The 19,769-nt window shown below is 44.1% G+C and overlaps 1 protein-coding gene across 1 annotated transcript in view; it reads right to left on the reverse strand.

The window, feature by feature from the left end:
- The window catches only part of LOC139910157 (glutamate receptor 1-like), an 83,210-nt gene extending 66,103 nt beyond the window's left edge, over positions 1-17,107 (reverse strand). Inside the window, exon 1 of the mRNA XM_078286657.1 lies at positions 17,053-17,107. Coding sequence (XP_078142783.1) covers positions 17,053-17,092 — 40 coding nt within the window. The 5' untranslated portion in view covers positions 17,093-17,107. The remainder of the gene's footprint in view (positions 1-17,052) is intronic.
- Between the last annotated feature and the right edge of the window lie 2,662 nt (positions 17,108-19,769).

Here is a 19,769-nt window from a genome sequence, read left to right on the forward strand (position 1 = left end):
GCTTCTGCTGAAAAGACGTGGCGGGACGGCCCGCAGACACGCGCCAGACGACCAGGTCACCGCCTCGCTCCATCGTTTTATACCTCCGTCATTTAAGCCGACGCTCTTTTCCACAACGACCTCCAATTAGGTCGACACCAGAACGAGCTTCGACTCCTAGATCACCATCATTACAGCTGATAATGACGTTTATATTTACTGGATATTCTGGTTGCTCTGACTTGGCAGCGGGATGGTAGATTAAGCTTGAACTCCTTGATTATCAACATCACAAGCAACCAACAGTAAGGAGGTCAGGGGTCAGAGGTCACAGCACCAGGACAATAGAGGGAGCAGACAGTCTACAGTGATCCTGGACGGTAGAAGAGCGTTCCTCCTCTCGCCTGGCGGCTCGGCGGCGTTCGCCTGACTCCGCGCTCCTTCACCTTCCACACACTTCCATCTCCACACGTCGCTGAGAAGCTCATTCAAACACGTGAAGAAAAATCTGCAGACGGCGGGATGAGATACTTCCACTTGTCTTCTGTAGAATCAAGTGTCATTTTCTTGAGGCTGGAGGAGAGTTTTTAGGATTCAAATCTAGATGAAATGACTTGTTCAGATGTTTGTTTTTTTTGTTTTTTGCAATATTTCTGTTCTCCCTCCTGCTGCTGACCTATGCTGACCTTCTTCCTTCTCACTTTACATTTTACACTGTTTTCATTCATCTGATTCTCTATTCCAGAATGACTTACATTTACTGTACATGCACACTAATAATTCAATCTCAACCCAATGAAGGCAATACTCTAATAACTCATGATGCTCTTACCAAGTTTTTATCCTATTACTGTAAAACCATATTGCATTGAAAAGTCCTAGATATTTAGTTTTCTTTAAGATATTACAGTAAATTGAGACTTGAGACTTGACATTACATTAATGACATGGACTTGACTTGGACTTGACTTGGTAATCTACATTTACACTTGGGACTTGACTTGAGACTTGTGCCTCGAGACTTGAGACTGACTTGGGACTCGAGCAAAGAGGTGTGACTTAGTCTCAGAAAGTTTTACTACTAGAATCTTCCGAGTTCATTTGCCTTCATCCTGCAGCAGCCAACACAGCAGACTCTACAGCGACTGTAGTGCCTGAGCTGGATCTGCAGCTCAGTCTCACACACTGGTGTTGTCTGTAAATTCAACACTCTCTCACTCTCTCTCACTCTCCCTCACAGTCTCTTCTGTATTTTCACATCCAGTCTGGGGCTTCAAACCGCCGGCGCCCTGCTCACCAGTTCACTGACAAGCCTCTCTGACCTCTGACCTTACACCTACCATCTAGTTTAACATCTCGGCAGACGAGTCACCGAAACCAATCCAGTCAAACACTATGATCCAGATGTGTTGTATCTACTTTATATATACATACATGACATTTGGTGGCAGTCTGGACACGTGTGTAGTATGTAGTATGTAGTCTGACCCCCTGACCCTGGCAGTGTTAGTGCCTTGCTCTACAAGTTACAGCTACAGCTCTGAGCAGAAAGGCAATCTATGTAATTGGGAGTTTTTTTTCTACTGTCCAATCAGATCAACGGAGAGGCGGGACTTCTGCGATGACTCTTGTGAACAGTAAACATGGCGGCTCACCCGGAGCTTTACGACTTCACAGACCGGAGTTACAGCGATCTGAACAGAAAGCAGCAGCCTGGAGGCAAATTAGTGCTGCACTGGAAACTTCTGGTAACTTTTTATCATTAATTTTTATTGTACAATTGCATAATTTAGCAGCTGACAGCTGATCATCATCTGATTTTGTGGTTGCTTAGCAACAACAACACAAAAACGCAGCGGGCTGCTCTGTTTTGTAGGCTTAAAAAAAGCCAGTGCAGCGGCTGTTGTTCAGCCTTCAGAACCGTCTCTTTACACAGGATGGATCAGACTTTTGAATTGGAAATGTTTTCCAGGACAACAGGATATTTTCTGCTGTCTGACTGTTGCTCAGTAAAGGCTTTGCAGTCACACATCTCCTAGCTAGTCTGCTGGAGAATTGGCTGTTTGCTCATAATGGCTAAATATATCTAAAAAAACAACAACAAAAAAACAGGATACAGCAGGAGAGATACCTGAGAAAGATTGTTGTGGTGTGGGTAATGTTATGAGTAAAAGTGAATGATGAGGTGGATGTGTTTCCTGCCCTGCCCCTTTGTTCCTGTTCTCTACTTCAAACACAACAAGCTGTACTGAAAAGTGCTCAGTTCACCTCAACAAACTGTTGTTTCTTGGCTTTGTTAGCTAGCTACCTGCCCAGCAGGCTTCTTTAACTAAGCAACCGATGCTAATGTTAACATCCAACTGTTAGTAACGCTAGCTGCTACTAGCTACGTTAGCTAGTGTGCTAATCAGATGTGTTAACAACAAGACAGTGATGTTAGCTGACCAGATACTATGGTTAGCTAGCTAACAAGCTGACATTATCTAAACACTAAATCAATCAGATGGATCAGTGATGAAATGATCAGTTCAGTCAGAAACAGACAGAAATTAACCGTCTGTTCAGTTCTGTTGAGACGGACAAGTTGTACATTTAGAAACACAACCGGCTGTTCAGAGCTTTAGAGCACACACACTGCCAACATGGCCGCCAGTGTGCGTGGAAACAAACAAATGGAGTAAGTATATCAGGTTTTGAAAGGGTTTAAAGGCCAAACGGTCGATAAGTGTCAGAGTCCGTCAGTTCAGATGAAGGAGATACGAGGTTTCACCACCAGCTGTCGCTTCACCACACACCTCTCCACCTCAGGCTCTAATTAATGTGTTTAGTAACGATACTGAATAATAGATTAAATGGCTGCCTTCCTCAGGGTGGTACACCATTCATGGAACACACACACACACACACACACACACACACACACACACACACACACACACACACACACACGCATAGGTCTACATGCACGTATTCACAGACACATTCACATGCAGAAGAACACACACTCATGGACACACACACTTTCATGCACACACAGCACACAATCACACACACACAAGAACACACACACACACACACGCACACACATTCAATCTAAGAGTCATTTAGGCAAGTGCTGCCTCCCAGGCATCAATGTAATAATCTCCTGCTGAGAATGTAACTCTTACACACACACACACACACACACACACACACACACACACACACAGATGGAGGGTCTCTAGAGGTGTATAGTGTTTTCTTCTTCTCCCCTGAGAGTTGCAGGTTCAAATCTCTCTGCTCTGCTGCCTGTCAGTTTTACAGTTTGTTGAGCTGAAGCTCGATCCAGAGACTGGAGAACAGAATGAACTTCAGCTCCTGATCATCTACAGAACAAACAAACAACAGCACAGAGGTCAAAGGTCTCACAGCAGACCGAGGCGCCTCATTATTCTACTTCTAGAAATTCCCCCTTGCTTTACTCGCATGTTTGATGTTTGACGTGAAACTGAGACACTGTGATTAGTAGTGTTGATTGACATCTTTCTATAGTATAGTATTGAAACTCTGCCTCAGCGTTATGTTTTATTCTATCGTGTTGCATTTACTCCAGACTTGACTTGTCTTCCTTGTGTCCAGGTGACATGACAGGTGTTTGTGGGCGTAATAATAACAGTTGGCTGCACAGAGTCCTGCTGGAACCTGATTGGCTTTGGCATTGGAGTCAACTCCTCTTTGCCTCAGTTCCCTCATCGCCGCGTTCGCCTACTTTATGTTGCATGAATTTGCACAGAATTTTTTTTTTGCCTTCTGTCCATGAGCAAGACACCAAATTCCTCCCAGCTCCAGCTGCTCTGCAGCCACAGAACTGGAATGAATAGAACGGTCCTCCCACTGTTTGCTATGGTAATTTGGCCGGTACAGCATAAAATGGGGACGATGGCATTTTAAGGGTTAGTTGCTATGGTGACAACACAAGTCCGGGCATTCAGGCCGTAAAGTCTGTCACACTTGCTTGAGAACTGAGCACATGAGTCTGTTGCAGTGCTTAAATCGTCAAGACTCAGTGGAAAGCTAACGTTAGCGACAAGGCTAACGTCAAAGATTGTGCTTCTCTCTCTACCTTTAGTGGAGAAGAAAAGTTCACTCATTCATTCACTGAATTCAAACAGCTGACAGACATCGGCTGCAACATATTAGCTATAATCACTTCCACTAACTGTGCAGATGTCAAAACTTTTGACCGACTTACAAAGACAGCAGCAGCTTGTAACAGAGCTAGTGGAGGCAGAGTGACACTTCATTCAGCTGCAATGTTTTCCACTGCTTTGGTTCTTGCTGCAAAACCTCTCAGCTCAGCCAGTTCACATAAAAATGGCCGCTGCTCCGACCATCCAGGAATGTAGATTTGAATGGGAAAGACCGTTCTATCCATTCAAGTTCTGTGTCTGTAGCTGACCTTGTCCCTGACCTCTGTCCCTGACCCTAATCTGTGACCGCTGATCTCTGTTATTTACTTATTTATTTATGGTTTATTTGATAGGGACAGATACAATATACATAGACAAACTGAGAACAGCTATCCGATGCAAGTACCATAGTGTTTATAGCGGATGCTAATTTGCAACACCCGTCCCCAGAAGGGCTTTTGTGAAAATAAGAGATTAAAACAGTGAGGTAAAAAAAAGGTAAACCGAGTACAGCAAGATACAATACAGCACAAGGTAAAAAAAGAAAAAAGAAAAAAAAAAGTAAACTGAGTACAACAAGATACCATAAAACACACATTTAGTAGTAACATAACTACAGAAAACTAGACATGAGTACAAGTTTGTTGCTGAATTAACCAGGATTTGGTAACTCTCTTAAAAGTGGTGAAGTTTATAACAGATTTCAAGTGATCAGGTAACGAGTTCCAGGACTTTGCTCCTTCGACTTTGTTTCCCTGCAGGGATCAATTAAATATTACACCTCTGAAGGTTTTCTCTGAGGAAGTTTTAGGTTCAAATCCCTCATACTCAGTTGGTGGGCTCCAACAATTATCGTTTGTTTGATGTGTTTTAAGGATCAAACATTATTTATGTCGAGCATTAGTTCCTCCAGAGGCTCAGATAAACCAGTCAAACTGGTTCAAACCCTGCTGTCAGCCTCCAAATCTCCGTCTTTTATTTTACATTTTATTTTGTTACTTCCACTCCTCCTCCCTAAGCCACATCCCCCTCTCTCCTCCCTTCACGTGGTTTTCTTGCGTCTGATCTTGCTTCTGTCTTGTCCTACATGAAACTAAGGATTAAGATTATTAATTAAAGATAATCCCTTTCACTCGGCTGCTAGCTCTTGTTTCTGTTCTTCTCTTTTATTTGGCAAACTGCATTGTTGAAGATAACAGCCCGTTCCAGGTGATACAGGAATCCTCTTCTTCTGTCTTTTATCCAGTTTATCCTCATTTTACATTTTAGGCGTTTTAGCTGAGCGAATTATTATGAGTGAGTCCTCAAGGGCAAAATGTCACCAGCTCTAAGTCTCTCTCTCTCTCTCTCTCTCTCTCTCTCTCTCTCTCTCTCTCTCTCTATCTCTCTCTCTCTCTCTCTCTCTCCTTCCTTTCCACCGGGCTTCCTGCCTAAATGTGTGCAACACGATGCATTTTTTTACGCCAATAAACAATAAATGAGAAAAACTAGAGGGACCGGGGCAATCTAGTCGGATCCTTCTGTCGTCTCAATCTGTGGGCTCCTGATAAGGGCCGGCTGGCAGGGAGACAGAGGAGGAACGCTGCTCAGCTCCCCCTCCCCCCCCTCCTCCTCCTCCTCCGCTCCCTCCCCCTCTCCCCCTCCTCCTCCCTCTCCTCCTCCTCATCCACCTCCTCCTCTTCATCCTCCTCTCCCTCCCCCTCTCCTCCTCCCCCTCCTCCCTCTCCTCCTCCTCCTTCACCTCCTCCTCTTCATCCTCCTCTCCCTCCTCCTCTCCCTCCCCCTCTCCTCCTACTCCCTCTGATCCTACTCCCCTCCTCCTCTTCTACCTCCACCCCCCTCCTCCTCCTCCTCCTCTCCCTCCTCCTCTTCCTCCTCCTGCCTCATCCTCCTCCTCCCCCTCCTCCTCTTCTCCCTCCCCCTCCTCTCTCTCCTCCTCCCTCTCCTCCCCTTCCTCCTCCCTCTCCTCCTCCTCCCTCTCCTCCCTCTCCCCCTTCTCCTGCTCTCCCCCTCCTCCTCTTCTTCCTCCTACTCCTCTTCCTCCTCCCTCTCCTCCCCTTCCTCCTCCCTCTCCTCCTCCCCCTCCTCTTCTCCCTCCCCCTCCTCTCTCTCCTCCTCCTCCTCCCTCTCCCACTCCTCCTACTCCCTCTGATCCTCCTCCCCTCCTCCTCTTCTCCCTTCACCCCCCCTCCTCTTCCTCTTCCCTCTCCCTCTCCTCCTCCTCTTCCTCCTCCTCCTCCTCCTCCTCCTCCTCCTCCTCCCTCTCCTCCTCCTCCTCCAATCTGCATTTAAACCTCCACTTCCTCAGCTGGGAGGAGGAAGGGGTGGTAATTATAAACTGTGATTTCTCTGGCTTTCATGCCGCTGCTGGTCAGTGGGAGATTATGTGAATGTGTCTGAGGTTTGATGTTATAGTGACTGTGTTGTAATCTGTCATCTTTTAAATCACCTCATAAAGGAAGATTAAAGCTCTGTGTAGCTCTGGTAGAGTCTTGGGTTGTGTCTCTTCCTCCATGATAAAACCCCCAAATCAGTGATTCTGTGATCTGTTGCTCCGGTAGAGCAGACTGGAGAATTGTTTTTCTCTCTCCATTCACTGCCATTGTATGGAGGAACAGTCTGAAAATCACTTCTAGCACATGAAGGAACGCCGACAAAGCAGATTCTGACAATATATAAAAAACTAGTCCTGCTGCTGAATTGTTTTGAAGTGAATCTCTTTCTTTATGTTTATTAAACCTTTCAGTTTGAACAAGTGGAACACCGAAATCCAGTCGGAGGAAACTTATGCCGATGGAACGAAGAAAATAATATGTTTACCAATAATCGTAAATAGGCGAAAAAAGGTGGCAGATTCTGACAATATATAATTTTTTTTTTTTTTTGCCTATTTACAATTATTTTTTTATTTTCTTCATTCCATTGGCACAAGTTTCCTCCTCCGATTTCGGTGCACAACCCAACGTACTGCACAGTTAATCATCACTTTAAGGAAGATTTTCCTGTCCCATAACACCAAATGACCGTAATCTATCTGCAGGGTTTGACAGGTTTGTTGATCAATACCAGTAACTCATTAATTGGAACAGGGAGCGAGCGAGCGAGCGGCATTGCAACCCGCTTTGTTCTGAAGCCAAAGAAAACAAATGACAAAGCAGTTTTATTGTTCCAGCATCGCCCAGCTGCAGCACTAGATGTTTCTGTTGGATCTCTGCTCTAATCAGCTAATTAGAGCTTACTGCTCTCTGTTGTGACAATGTGACTTTATTGTTTGTGTCAATTCCAGGCCACCGTAAGCTGTCATGTTGTTGTACTTCCTGACATGCATTTTCTAGTTTAGATTCTTCGCTTCCTGTGGACCAAGAGGATTTTCCGCCATTGGTTGTTTCTGACCACATGGGCTCGCAGAACCAGGAAGTCTCATGCTGGCTGACAGGTGGATTTTCTCTTGTTCAGCCCAAACACATTTAATTGCTCGGATTTAAATTCCATGAAATTGTTACATAATGGATCTTTGATGTACAGCATCAGCAGAGACCAGAGGTGTGACCAAGTCAACTTTGCTGGAGTCCCAAGTCAAGTCCAAGTCATTAATGTAAAGTCTCAAGTCTAAATGTAGAACAGCAAGTCAAGTCAGAACAAATCAAGAGTCCAGTATCAATTTAATATCTTAAAGAAAACTAAATATCTAGGACTTTTCAATGCAATGTGGTTTTAATAGGATAAAAACTTGGTAAGAGCATCATGAGTTTGATTTCTATAATCAGTTTCAACTTCGATAAATTCAATCATTCCATACAAATTCAGAAAACAGAATTTAAATTCAGTCGTCCGCTGGAACAAATCTCATCACTTTCAATCTGAGTAATTTACACAAACACAAGATCTCAAGTCAAGACTTTAGAAACCTTTTCAAGTCATCAAAGTACAAGTCAGAGTCAAATCCCAAGTCACCAGAACCCAAGTCAAGTCTCAAGTCTTCTCTTCATGCATCAAGTCAAGTCTCAAGCTATTCAAACTGTGACTCGAGTCCAAGTCATGTGACTTGAGTCTCCACCTCTGGCAGAACTGAGCAGTGTGTTTAACACGGGTCAGACTGAGGTGAGGAAGCTGCTCCAGACTCTGCTGTTCGCTCATCTTCCTGCCTGTCTGTCTGTCTGTCTGTCTGTCTGTCACTCCCACTCTCTCTCTCTTCCTTTCTGTCTCTCTCCATTCAATTCATTCCATTCTATTCACATCACTTCCCTTCCATTCAGGCTGCTTCATTGGCACAGATGCTACATGATGTTATATTGCCAAAGCATCTAAATTAATTTGGGCTCCTTTATAAAAGTATGTCTGTATGAGAGAGAGAGAGAGAGAGAGAGAGAGAGAGAGAGAGAGAGAGAGAGAGAGAGAGAGAGAGAGAGAGAGAGAGTGTGTGTGTGTGTGTATGTCTCTTGCTCTCTGTATCTCCCTCTCTCTCTCTCTCTCTCTCTCTCCTTCTCTCTCTCTGCCTCTCTCTCCCTCTCTCCCTCTCTCTCTCTGAATGACAAGTATGGAAATATATTAATTACAGCATGCATGCAGGGTGAGCAACATAACAGCAGGAGAACTTAAGAAAATGAATGAACAATATGAATAAACTATGTGCAATATGGAAATATATGTATATATATATATATATCAATATATACAGTATATCAAATATATGAAATGAATGCAAATGAAAATAATGTTATGGAAATGTATAAAAATATCAAGACATAAGCAAAGTATAATTGGGGGGATATGAAGAAAACATGTGAATTGGCGGGACGTCCAGTAAGAGGAAGAGGCTGAAGCTGCTCTGACAGGCCGAGGCTCCTGGACTCACGGCAGGTTAGTCAGTCTCTGTCTGCCTGTCTGACACCGCTGTGACGGCCGGGACAGACAGCTGGCTCTGCAATATGTGTGTGTGTGTGTGTGTGTGTGTGTGTGTCCCTCCACTCCTCTACAGTCACTCTGTGTAATGAAACAGACAGACAGAAAGGCAGATAAGCCCTCTCTGACTTGAAGAGCGCTTTCTAGGGCCAAGCATGATTCAGTAAACACCAACATTATTCAATTTCAATAAAGTCAACAGTGCCAGGGTTAGAGGTTCAATTCCCTGTGCAGCTCAATGGGCGGAGCAAGGCACTGACACAGCCAGCGTCGCTCGCTCATAAACCCTTTTCACACATGCAGAAATATTCTGTTTCGGGTCATGTGTGAGTGTCCATATTCCCCCGAATTTCCCCCCCGAGTCGTGCGCGCAAAAAAGTTACGACGGTCTTAGAGCGAGCGAGCCAATCACAAGAGACGCTGGGCGGCGTATTTCATTCTACGACTCGCTCACAGCAGCGTTTGTTTGGAGCGGAGAGCTGGAAGTTTGAAAACCAGCAAAGTGAGCGGAAAATTAGACATACTGTTACATTATATACTATTATATATGATTACAGTAGGAGAAACTAACCCAATCACAAGTGTCTTCCATTGCACACCTAAACGCAACATCTGGCCTCGCCTCACACACTCTACATGGAAGTTTTACACAGAGTCCTTAATAGTGTGAACAGGGGAAATCACCAGCGCTGCCGGAGAAGTGAACACAGCCGTCTCTCAGGTTGGTTTTACTGAACATGTCTGCGTTTACACTGTAAGACGCTGTGGATGAAAGCCGGCTGTGATGTCACACCGCTGAAGCTGAACGCAGCAGAGACTCAGCTGCTGGTCGCTCCATGCGCTATAAAGCTCATAACTTATCTCATGCATCTCATCTCTCAGAAAAACTCCCTCATGCTGCGCTGCTCTGATGCTCCGCTGCACTCACCATGCTGCTCCACAGCTGCAGCCAGTGGGTCATACTGTATCTGTATGTAGACTGATATAGTCTGTCTGTATGGAGACTGATATAATCTGTCTGTATGTAGACTGATATAGTCTGTCTGTATGTCTGTATGTAGACTGATATAGTCTGTCTGTATGTCTGTATGTAGACTGATATAGTCTGTATGTCTGTATGTAGACTGATATAGTCTGTCTATATGTAGACTGATGTAGTCTGTCTATATGTAGACTGATATAATCTGTCTATAGAGGCTTTGCAGTTGTGTCATATATTTCTCGACAACCACGTCCAGCACCATCTTGCAATTGCTGTGTGCAAATAATGTCTTAACAAAAAAAATTAAAAATAAAAGAGAAACAGCGTGTTGTGGTGTGGCTGTAGATCCACTCAGTAACGTTCTCAGTAAAAGTGGAAGTTACAGGATTGATGATTGTCTTTCTAAATGACTATTCAGATTAACTCAAAGATAATATATGATACACCACTGCAACATATTTAGCTAACGTTACAGTCAATCAAACAACAACACATAGATACATACTCCTTCACTCCGATAGCAAGCTTTACACTATAGTCATTTCAGTTACAAAGATGGATCATGTGAAAATGACATGACTGTCTGTTTACAAGTTAAAAACACATTGTTTTATCACATTGGGCTGAAAACAAGACAAAATGTCTAGTTTCTTCTTTCTCGACATTTTCTCAACTCAACCTGTCGGCTCCTGCTCACATTAAACTGTCTGCCTGTCATTTGATTGTGCGTTTGTTTAACGTGGCCCGGCTTCCTGGTTGGGCGGAGTTTTTCGTTTTTAAGCATTATGATCATGATGATTATGAAGGTCCAAACACGAACATGAAACATAAACTGTCTCTCACGTCAAGAACAAGACGGGAGCGGCCGTCAGGATCGAGCCTGGAACAATGTTTGAGCGTCGCGCTTTCCCCCGGTCTTGCTAGTCTCTCACCTGTGAGCCTCTGCTGCTCTGAACCTCCTCTGTTCCCAAGTCTGTTGATCAGACCAGATCAGGGGATCAGGGGATCGGGGGATTGTGGGTTCCCCTAGAGGGCCGGGGCCTGGGTTGTTCGCCCCCGCCCCGGCTCCGCTACAGGCTACCTGCTGCTAGCTACGTTAGCTAGTGTGCTAATCAGATGTGTTAACAACAAGACAGTGATAGCTACCTAACCAGCTGCTGTGGTTAGCTAGCTAACAAGCTGGCATTAGTAAACAGAAATTTGATTAGATATACCAGTGACAGTGACGTCCAACATGGCCGCCAGAGGGTGAACTGTGCTGCTGTGTCAGTTGTCAGTCTCTACACCAATGAGACTGATTCCTGTACATTAAAGGAATAGTTCACCCAAAAATGAAAATTCTGTCATCATCTACTCACCCTCATGCCAGTTGAAACACAGGTGAAGTTTGTCCATATAACACACAGGGAGGCTGCAGCACAACTCCATAGCAGCCTTCTCCAAAACAACTGAAGTCAGTGGGGACCAGTTCTTCAGAGCTCCAAAAAGACCTGCAGTATATTTACACCATAATTTAGTGCAAATCTTAACTACAGCTGATTGATTTGCAACAAATAATGGTGTATAGGTCTTTCTATTGACAGTGTGATTGTTTGGCTGTTTTTGTTTTGGAACTCTAAAGAACTGGTCCCCATTGACTTCAGTTGTTTTGGAGAAGGCTGCTACCAAGTTGTGCTGGCAGCCTCCCTGTGTGTTATATGGACTAACAAATTTCACCTGTGTTTCATTCAGCATGAGGGTGAGTAGATGATGACAGGATTTTCATTTTTGGGTGAACTAGTCGTTTAACTGGAGCTGTTGATAAAAGTGCTTCTGCGGTGTGTGTGCTGTTACAACACACTGCAGGCAGGCTGCAGTGTGATGTGCATGCTGTGTGCATCCAGCCGCTCCTCCTGGTGTGATATTTGTTTTTCTACCTCACCGCATGTTGAATATCCAGCCATGTTACTTTGGTCTTACTGTAGAGTCTGTCTCACAGGACCCGCCGCTCGCTCTGCCTGTTTTACATTTCACACAACAACAGAGCAGGGGGGGGGGGGACACAGAGAGAGAGAGAGAAAGAGAGAGAGAGACAGGCAGACATAGAAAGAAAGCAAGAGAAGTGAAGTGTGAGACAGCGAGAGACAGAAATAGAAAAAAGGGGAAAGCCAGATGAAGAGAGAGAATGAAAAAGGGCAACAGAGAGAGATAGACACAGAGAGAGAGAGAGAGAGAAAGAGAGAGAGAGAGAGACAGAGAGAGACAGAGAGAGAGAGAGAGACTGAGAGAGAGAGAGACAGAGAGAGAGACAGGTTTGGCAGTTCTGTGTCCAGGGGGCAGGTTGTAGAGCCAAGGTGCAGCAGCAGCAGATTCTTTTACACTCTGCATCAGTAGAGGAGGCTTAGGAAAATACCTCATATAGATTTAATACATAATCAACAGTCTGAGAAGCTGCCTTCTGCCGTCAATAACACCAACTTGAAATTCCAGCATGTCAATAAAACTGTACAATAAAGCCACAGAATAGACTAAAGTCCTTAATCTGCCACTCTGTTATATAATGTGGCGTTGACGACTTGATGAATAAAGCCTGTTTCTCTGTCTCACAGCTCCTTCCCTAAAGCCGATTTCAAAACAGACAAAGAAAAGTGAAGAGCAGCCGACGTCGAGATGTTTGCGGTCTGACTGGGATGTTTACGTGGGGGATTGTGGGTAATGCTTTAAAACCGGCTCGCTCCAGTGTATTCACCTGTGTAGCAACCTTTGGAAAAGTATTGTTGTTACGCCTCTGTATCGCTGTCTCAGAAGACTTTTCCACCGGTTAATTCACTGGAATAAGGAAAGTAAAGTTGAAGCAAACAGTCTGCTGTGCTGCAGAGCGGCTGCACGGCTCCACTGTTCCACCCATCAACATAAGAAACACATGCAGCCTGTTGTCGGTTCCTGCAGCGCTGCCCTGAGCCAGTTTTCATCACTACATCCATGTTCTCTAGTTTACTCCTGACACACCGGCGGCATTCTGGGTATGAGAGTCCCAAAAGTCTGCGGTCGGCTCCACCAATCAGAAGTAACGTACCAGAGGTGTAAAGCCAATCCCTGGCTTGGTCCAGATAATGAAACCTAAAACTTTGAACAGGATAAAATATGTCTGTCTGTCTGTCTGTCTGTCTATCTATCTATCTATCTATCTATCTATCTATCTATCTATCTATCTATCTATCTATCTATCTATCTATCTATCTATCATACCAAGCTAATGAACTCATTCATTTGGTATGTTTTACCTGCATTAGACTAACAGAAGTGTGTTTTGGATCAACTGCAGTGGTTCTCAGCCATGAACTATGAAGACCCAACAGTCTGCAGGTTTTCACTCAAATCACAACTGCACCTTTCTCTCTCTCAAAACAGACTCAGCCTCAAAGAAACGACATGCCTCCTACGGCCTCCTTCCCTCGTTCCCTCGTTCCCTCCTTCCCTCCCTTCTTGGAAACCGCAGCCTGCTGCTCCTAACTCGTCTTTCATCACAAAACAAACACCAGCTAACACACACAGAGGTAAATATAACGCCTGTCGCCCGGTTCAACTTGAGCTACAGTCGTCTGAGTTGTTGATATTTTTTTGTGATCCTCTTTCGATCCCTGAAGGAGAAATTTGCTTTTCTCTCGCCCTCCTCCGCCGGGGGGTCGGAGGTCAGAGGTCAGAGGTCAGGGTCGGCTTCAGAGCAGCAGCCCCGGAGCCGGTGGGGGATTCAGTGTCTTCGTTCACCTTTCGCTTTGCCTGCAAAATACTGCTTGGGCAAAAACCACTGTAGGAGCCGTTTTGTCACATTCACATTCACAGTCACAGTCACATTTATTTCCTCCAGGTCCATCTGCACATATGAGTTATTTAGCTTGGTGCGTTGGTGCGGGGCAAATAGCAGAAAACAATAAACAAGTGCAATACACAGACACAAGCAACAGACAACAGGCAATAAGCATATATTCAAGGAGTACTATTACAGTTAAAAACAAAAATAGCACTAGAAAATATGACTGTATATAAAGAACAATATGATAAATTAAATATCTAAATGGCTAACAAATGGCTTCATTCATACATGGAAAGCGTGTTGAAACCCGGCTGTGGCGTCTGTCCTGTCTGTTGTCAGAAACTGTGTGGAACAAATACAACTGGAAGTCACAACCGCCTTTGTGCAATCTTGGTACTTTTCATATTTGAACTGAAAGTCTCGATGGTTATTTATGAGTGAATTTCACGGCCTCTAGGCTCCTGAAACCTGCTAAAACCTGATTATATAGAGTCAAACATGCAAGGCTGTCAGTGGGAAAGTAAGAATCCCTCCTTCACTCCTGAAAAACACCTTTTGAAAATACGTTGTTTTACTAAACAGCAGCACTTTGTTCCTGCCTGTGATGAAGTGATAAACTGTGAAATGAGAAACAGAGTCTGGTGAGCCAAACTAAGATCTCTGTATCGATTAGGATGTTTAGCCTTGCTGATGTACACACCCTGCACACCATGTGCACCCTGCACCCCCTGCACGCTCTGTAGTATAAAGGCTCTGGTCTGAACACATCAAAGCTGGACAGCAGCGTATGCTCTTTGTGATCTGAAACATTTATAAAGCACAGCTCAACATCACACACACATTCCTGCACATTTACTGCACTTGTTGATAAAAGTGATCGGATTTTGCAGATCAGAGTTTCAGTAACACAGACATTTCCCGGGGGCAGAAATAATCTGATTGGTTGAGTTACGCCTCAGTGGGTGGAGCCAGAGAACCACAGTTTTTCAGGCTAAGTAACATCAGACTGAAGCCGAGTGAAAAAGACAAGAGGTAAGAGAGGAGGAAGCTAATATTATGAAGCCTAGCGCTCTGCTGCTAACTGAAAAAATACAATCTAACATACTAAGTTATCTAGGTTAGCTAGTTAGCCAGCTGACCTTCAAGTTCAAACTATACTAGTCTGCTAGTATTCCTGTGTCCATTTAGCTGGATGTTCCCTTGTTATAAGTCTGTTTAATGATGTGTTCCTAAGCCTGTTGGTTTACTTCTCTCTTCCTGAAAGTCTGTTCTTCGTTAGTTAGTGCTGTCCTGCCGTGAGCCTGTATCCGTTTTGTTGTTCTGAAGCCTGATCTAATGCTACTGTGTGTTTCCTTCTATCCTCATGCTGCCTGACCCTGATATTCCCTCAGCGCTGCATTATATCAAGCAGCCAGAGGGCGTCTTCTTTACTGTGATCATGAGCAGGACAGTGAGGTGGACAGGTGCTCCCTCTGGGGATCGTGACTCTATGGAACAATTACCAATATACTGTACGTACTGACTGATTTTCTTTTTTTTCTTTCAAGCAGTGCACATACACAGGAATAATAACCAACAAAGCTTGGTAACTAGCTCCCTGGTTAACACAACAGTTGGCATAGCAACCAATTCAGCACGGCTAGGTGTGCATCATGGGAATATCAACACAGGTCGGACGTTCTTTAACCAATCAGATTGCTTGTCTGCAACTACCTATTATACAGTAAATCCCTTACTAAAATACAAAAGCACCACGAATAATGTCACCATGAATAATGTCATCTGAACCTCTGAGTGTTTGTTGTTTTAAATTAGACAAACCTGGTAAGCAGAACCTGATTCTGAGAGGAAATTACATCCCGAGTGAGGCGAAGCCGTTATAAAATGGGCTTAAAGTGCAGAATCTGCACTTTAATCCGTAGCTTCTCTCACACTCTGCTGTGCGTTTTAACCGGTAACAACTTGCAGCTGAACTTACAGGTGTAACGACAGAGAGGACTGGAACGCCTCATCGCCGGTGTCAAATTAAAACAATGTGACTGCAGTGCAGGCTGGGAAACTGCCGGCAGCTGAATGTTCGTGGATGGAGAGTCAGTCTGCTTCGTCCTCTCCTTCTGAACAAGCAGGTAGTTTGTGATGAGCAGCGACCTTTGCAGCTTTGAGCGAAACATAAATGTATTCCAGCTGTTGATGGACGCTGTGGTTGTGGTCTATATGTGTAAATGTGTCTACTAAGAATGAGTGTTTAAGGTGAATTATTAATTATTTTTATTTTTAGGAGCTTGTCTTATTTGTGTGTGGTCGTCCTGTTTATTCTGTAATGTCACATGTTTTGTTGGTCGTATTGTCACAGTGTATTACTGTAGTGTATATTCAATGTATATATCAATGTATGTTCACCGTACGTTTTAGTCGTCCTGTCTGTAATATTACATTTTATTTGGTTGTACGGTCACAGTGTATTATCACAACGTAAAGTTCTAAGATGCAGCAGCTAATGGGGATTCAAATAAACAAACAAACAAACAAACAAACCTATTTGACTCCTAAAAGCCTAATCTTCCAACCCTGGGATCAGAACCAGGACCCACCTGATGCCCTACAGTGAGCTGAAGCAGCAGAGTGGCTGAGACACCAACAGGCAGCCGATGGTTCCTCTGCATCCTGCTGCTGAACACACAGTGAGGTGTTTTGAAATTTTTGGGAGCAACAAACCGAGCGAGCGAGTGACTTATCCTAAAAATATACCGGACTGGTGAAATTAGTGAAAGGGAGCGGTTCTCCACAGAAACAGTTCACTTCCTGGTCTGTGCCGTCGTTCTGAACTTATCCAGTGGGTTCTGAATGAAACCAGATCACTGCATGAAGACAGCAAAGTTCCCTTCTAACATTAAAATCACCAGAATTTGAGTTAGTTTGAGATTTTCACACTACAGAAGTGCTCTATTGCAGTGGTTCCCAAACTGTGTCCGGGGGCCACTGCTGAGCCTTGAACGGGTTCCAGCGGGTCCCCAGCAAAATGAGGAATAGTTGAATTTCATAATAATTTCACTCTTTTGTTCATAGGATTCAATGGCCCCTCTGTCGGTATTTTCCCTCCTACATAACAGACAGTTGCTGTGTTTTTTACCATCACACAGGACTTTATGTTACAATCCTTTGTGACAAAATCCTTGGTGAGCATCCATACACAAACCCAACTCAGATGAATTTAAAGCTGGACTTACAGGCGTAGGTCATGGCGAAGCTGCTGCCGGTGTCCACCATGTCCACCTGCGGCACCAGTTTGGGGACGTCCTGGTGCCGCGCCAGGGCGAAGCGAAACACCTCGTACTCATGGGAGCCGGTGGGGAAAAGGCCTCCTGTCGGACAAACAAGAGACACTGATCAGCACAGAGAGGAGCGGGCTGCAGCCTCCGTCCAGACACACCGAACACAGAGAGGAGCGCTGCCCTCTTCCCACTCGCTGCGTTCACACTGCGGTCCGAAAGCCCCGTATGGCTCGGCATCATGGGACGTCCGTCAGCCGCAACGACAAGCTGTCTTCTTACTGCCGTGATGATTTTGATAAACAAGAAGCTCGACCATTCAGTGCAAATTGATGCGATGAATTGCCAATTTGCATTAGCCGATTATCCGATTGAGTGTTCATTTTCAATATTTTGGCATTACACGATTTTCTCCCCAGACTCCCAAAAACAAGGAAGACTCTAATAGAAAACTCATAATTAGCCGCATCTGCTTTTCTAGACTTTTCATGGTCTGGTTTGTCCTCGCTGCCGCTGTAGACGGCAAAAGTCGGGAAAATTCAACTTTTGTTGCCAAGTTGCGTCTCCTGTGCAGACGCCACAGTTCTCCAGTGTTGGCTGAGTTTACTGTTACTATTGAAAACAATGAACATTCGTTTTGCCGTCTACCGCATGCCAGCATAATGTGATTTCAGAAACTGAACACATTTCCTAATCTACTCACTCTACTTGCTCTAAAAAAAAAGAAAAAAGTCCCTTCTATCTCTCTTCTTAGGTTTTATTCTATTACTTTTCCTACCGCTCACTCTTACATTCTTACATGGTTGTTCCAGGGTCACAGGAACATTGTCAGACTCTGACCTTTGACCCCTTATTTTTGGTGTGGTGACAAGCTTGTTCTGCTGTTACACTTACTGTAAGTGGCTCTGGATAAGGGCTTCAGCTAAATGCCAGAAAGCAAGTGTAAATGTAAAGAAAGGGAAGGCAGACAGAATGTAAGGAGACTCTCCATTAACACCGACTTTAAAATTGACCTTTTCCGTCTCTTCAGAAGCTCTCATGGCTTTTCCTCGAGAAAATGAATGTGAAATCTTTGTCTTGTCCTCTGTCGGATATATTGGTTTTATTTTTGAGGAACAAATGCACGGCCATCAGAATCCACTCGTCTCAAACGCTCCTTCCCTTCCCTTCCCTGCAGGTCTCGATTCTCTCTAAACACACGAGGAGGATTCTGGGAGTTGTGTGAAAATTCACAGCTAAGGTGTAAAGATTCATAGTTAAGATAAATTTTAACAATACAACTTTTACTTCCCTTTCATTGTTTAGATAACGCTCATTAAAGAACAGACATGATGTGCAGGATGAGTCTCCAGTCTCACCCTGACTGACTGAATTTGCTCTTTTCCCCCTTCTGAAAAAGAACCATATAGTAAATAATTATAGTGATGCTATTAGGAATTTTAGAGGGATATTACACAAATGTTACAGAAGTCTCTGTGGGCATATTATAGTGATAGCATAGGACATAATACCATGAAGCACTACAACTCACTCTTGAAACTCAGATACACACTAAGTCCCTATAGGAATATTATATTGATAATATAAGAGATAAAAAATACCATAAGGTGCAGTAAGGTCACTGTAGCTCACTATTGAGAAACACAAACAGTGTAATATAGGGATATTATAGGGATATTACTGCAATATTGTGATTTATTCGTGCAATCTGCAGCCAGATGATCTCTCTGACAGGAGGCTGTTGCTCTGGATGTAATAAACACACAGGGAGAAGCTGCTGATGTGAGCTCGTGTGTGTGTGTGTGTGTGTGTGTGTGTGTGTGTGTGTGTGTGTGTGTGTGTGTGTGTTGTTAAGCTGCAGCTGAAGGTCGCCTCGCAGCCTCGGCAGCTCCTACAGGCTCAGACCGTCAGAAGGTTACATGTGATTTTATTCCGACGCCAGATGCAGGTCTCTCAACTTGATGAGACACAGAGCAGAGAGAGAGACCTGGACTGTCTTCATCAGCGGCTTGATGAGTCAAATCAGAAGTGGATTTAGGGGAAGAACGCGCTGCGCAGCCAGGCGCGCGGCCACAGCCTCGTGCAGAAAACCATATGTGACCAAAAGCCAGTCATGGTTAAAATGGGGATGAAGCGCTAACGGAGCGGTGATCCGGTGCACGGGAGTCTGTCTCGGTTTCACAGCGCCGTTTTATCCTCGTTTGTCCAGCGGCTGCTCAAGTTTTTGGACATGCATGACGCACCCGGAGCGGATTAAACCCGTTATGACCTGATCCAAAAAACTGAGAGACATATAGGCTGCATACACATTAATCCTAGAATATTATTTAACAGGGATACTGTACATAGCCTATGTCACAGCAAAACTATAAACTATATATATCCTAAAGGAATATTATTGGAATATTATAGTGATACCACAGGATATACACAATATACACCATTAAGTACAATAAGGTCACTATAAACTCAGCATTGAGTCACTATAGGAATGTTACAGGAATATTACATTGAATGACACATTGTAACTCACTAGGCTATAGGATTATCGTAGGGATATTTTAATGAATGAGTAGGCTGTATATTGTATATACACACCGTAAGTCCCAATAGGGATATTATAGGCAAATTTATAGTTAATCAGTACCATAAACACTATAAGTCACTATAGCAAT

The sequence above is a fragment of the Centroberyx gerrardi genome, chromosome 11 (assembly GCF_048128805.1).
Source record: "Centroberyx gerrardi isolate f3 chromosome 11, fCenGer3.hap1.cur.20231027, whole genome shotgun sequence".
In the NCBI taxonomy this organism is placed as follows: domain Eukaryota; kingdom Metazoa; phylum Chordata; class Actinopteri; order Beryciformes; family Berycidae; genus Centroberyx; species Centroberyx gerrardi.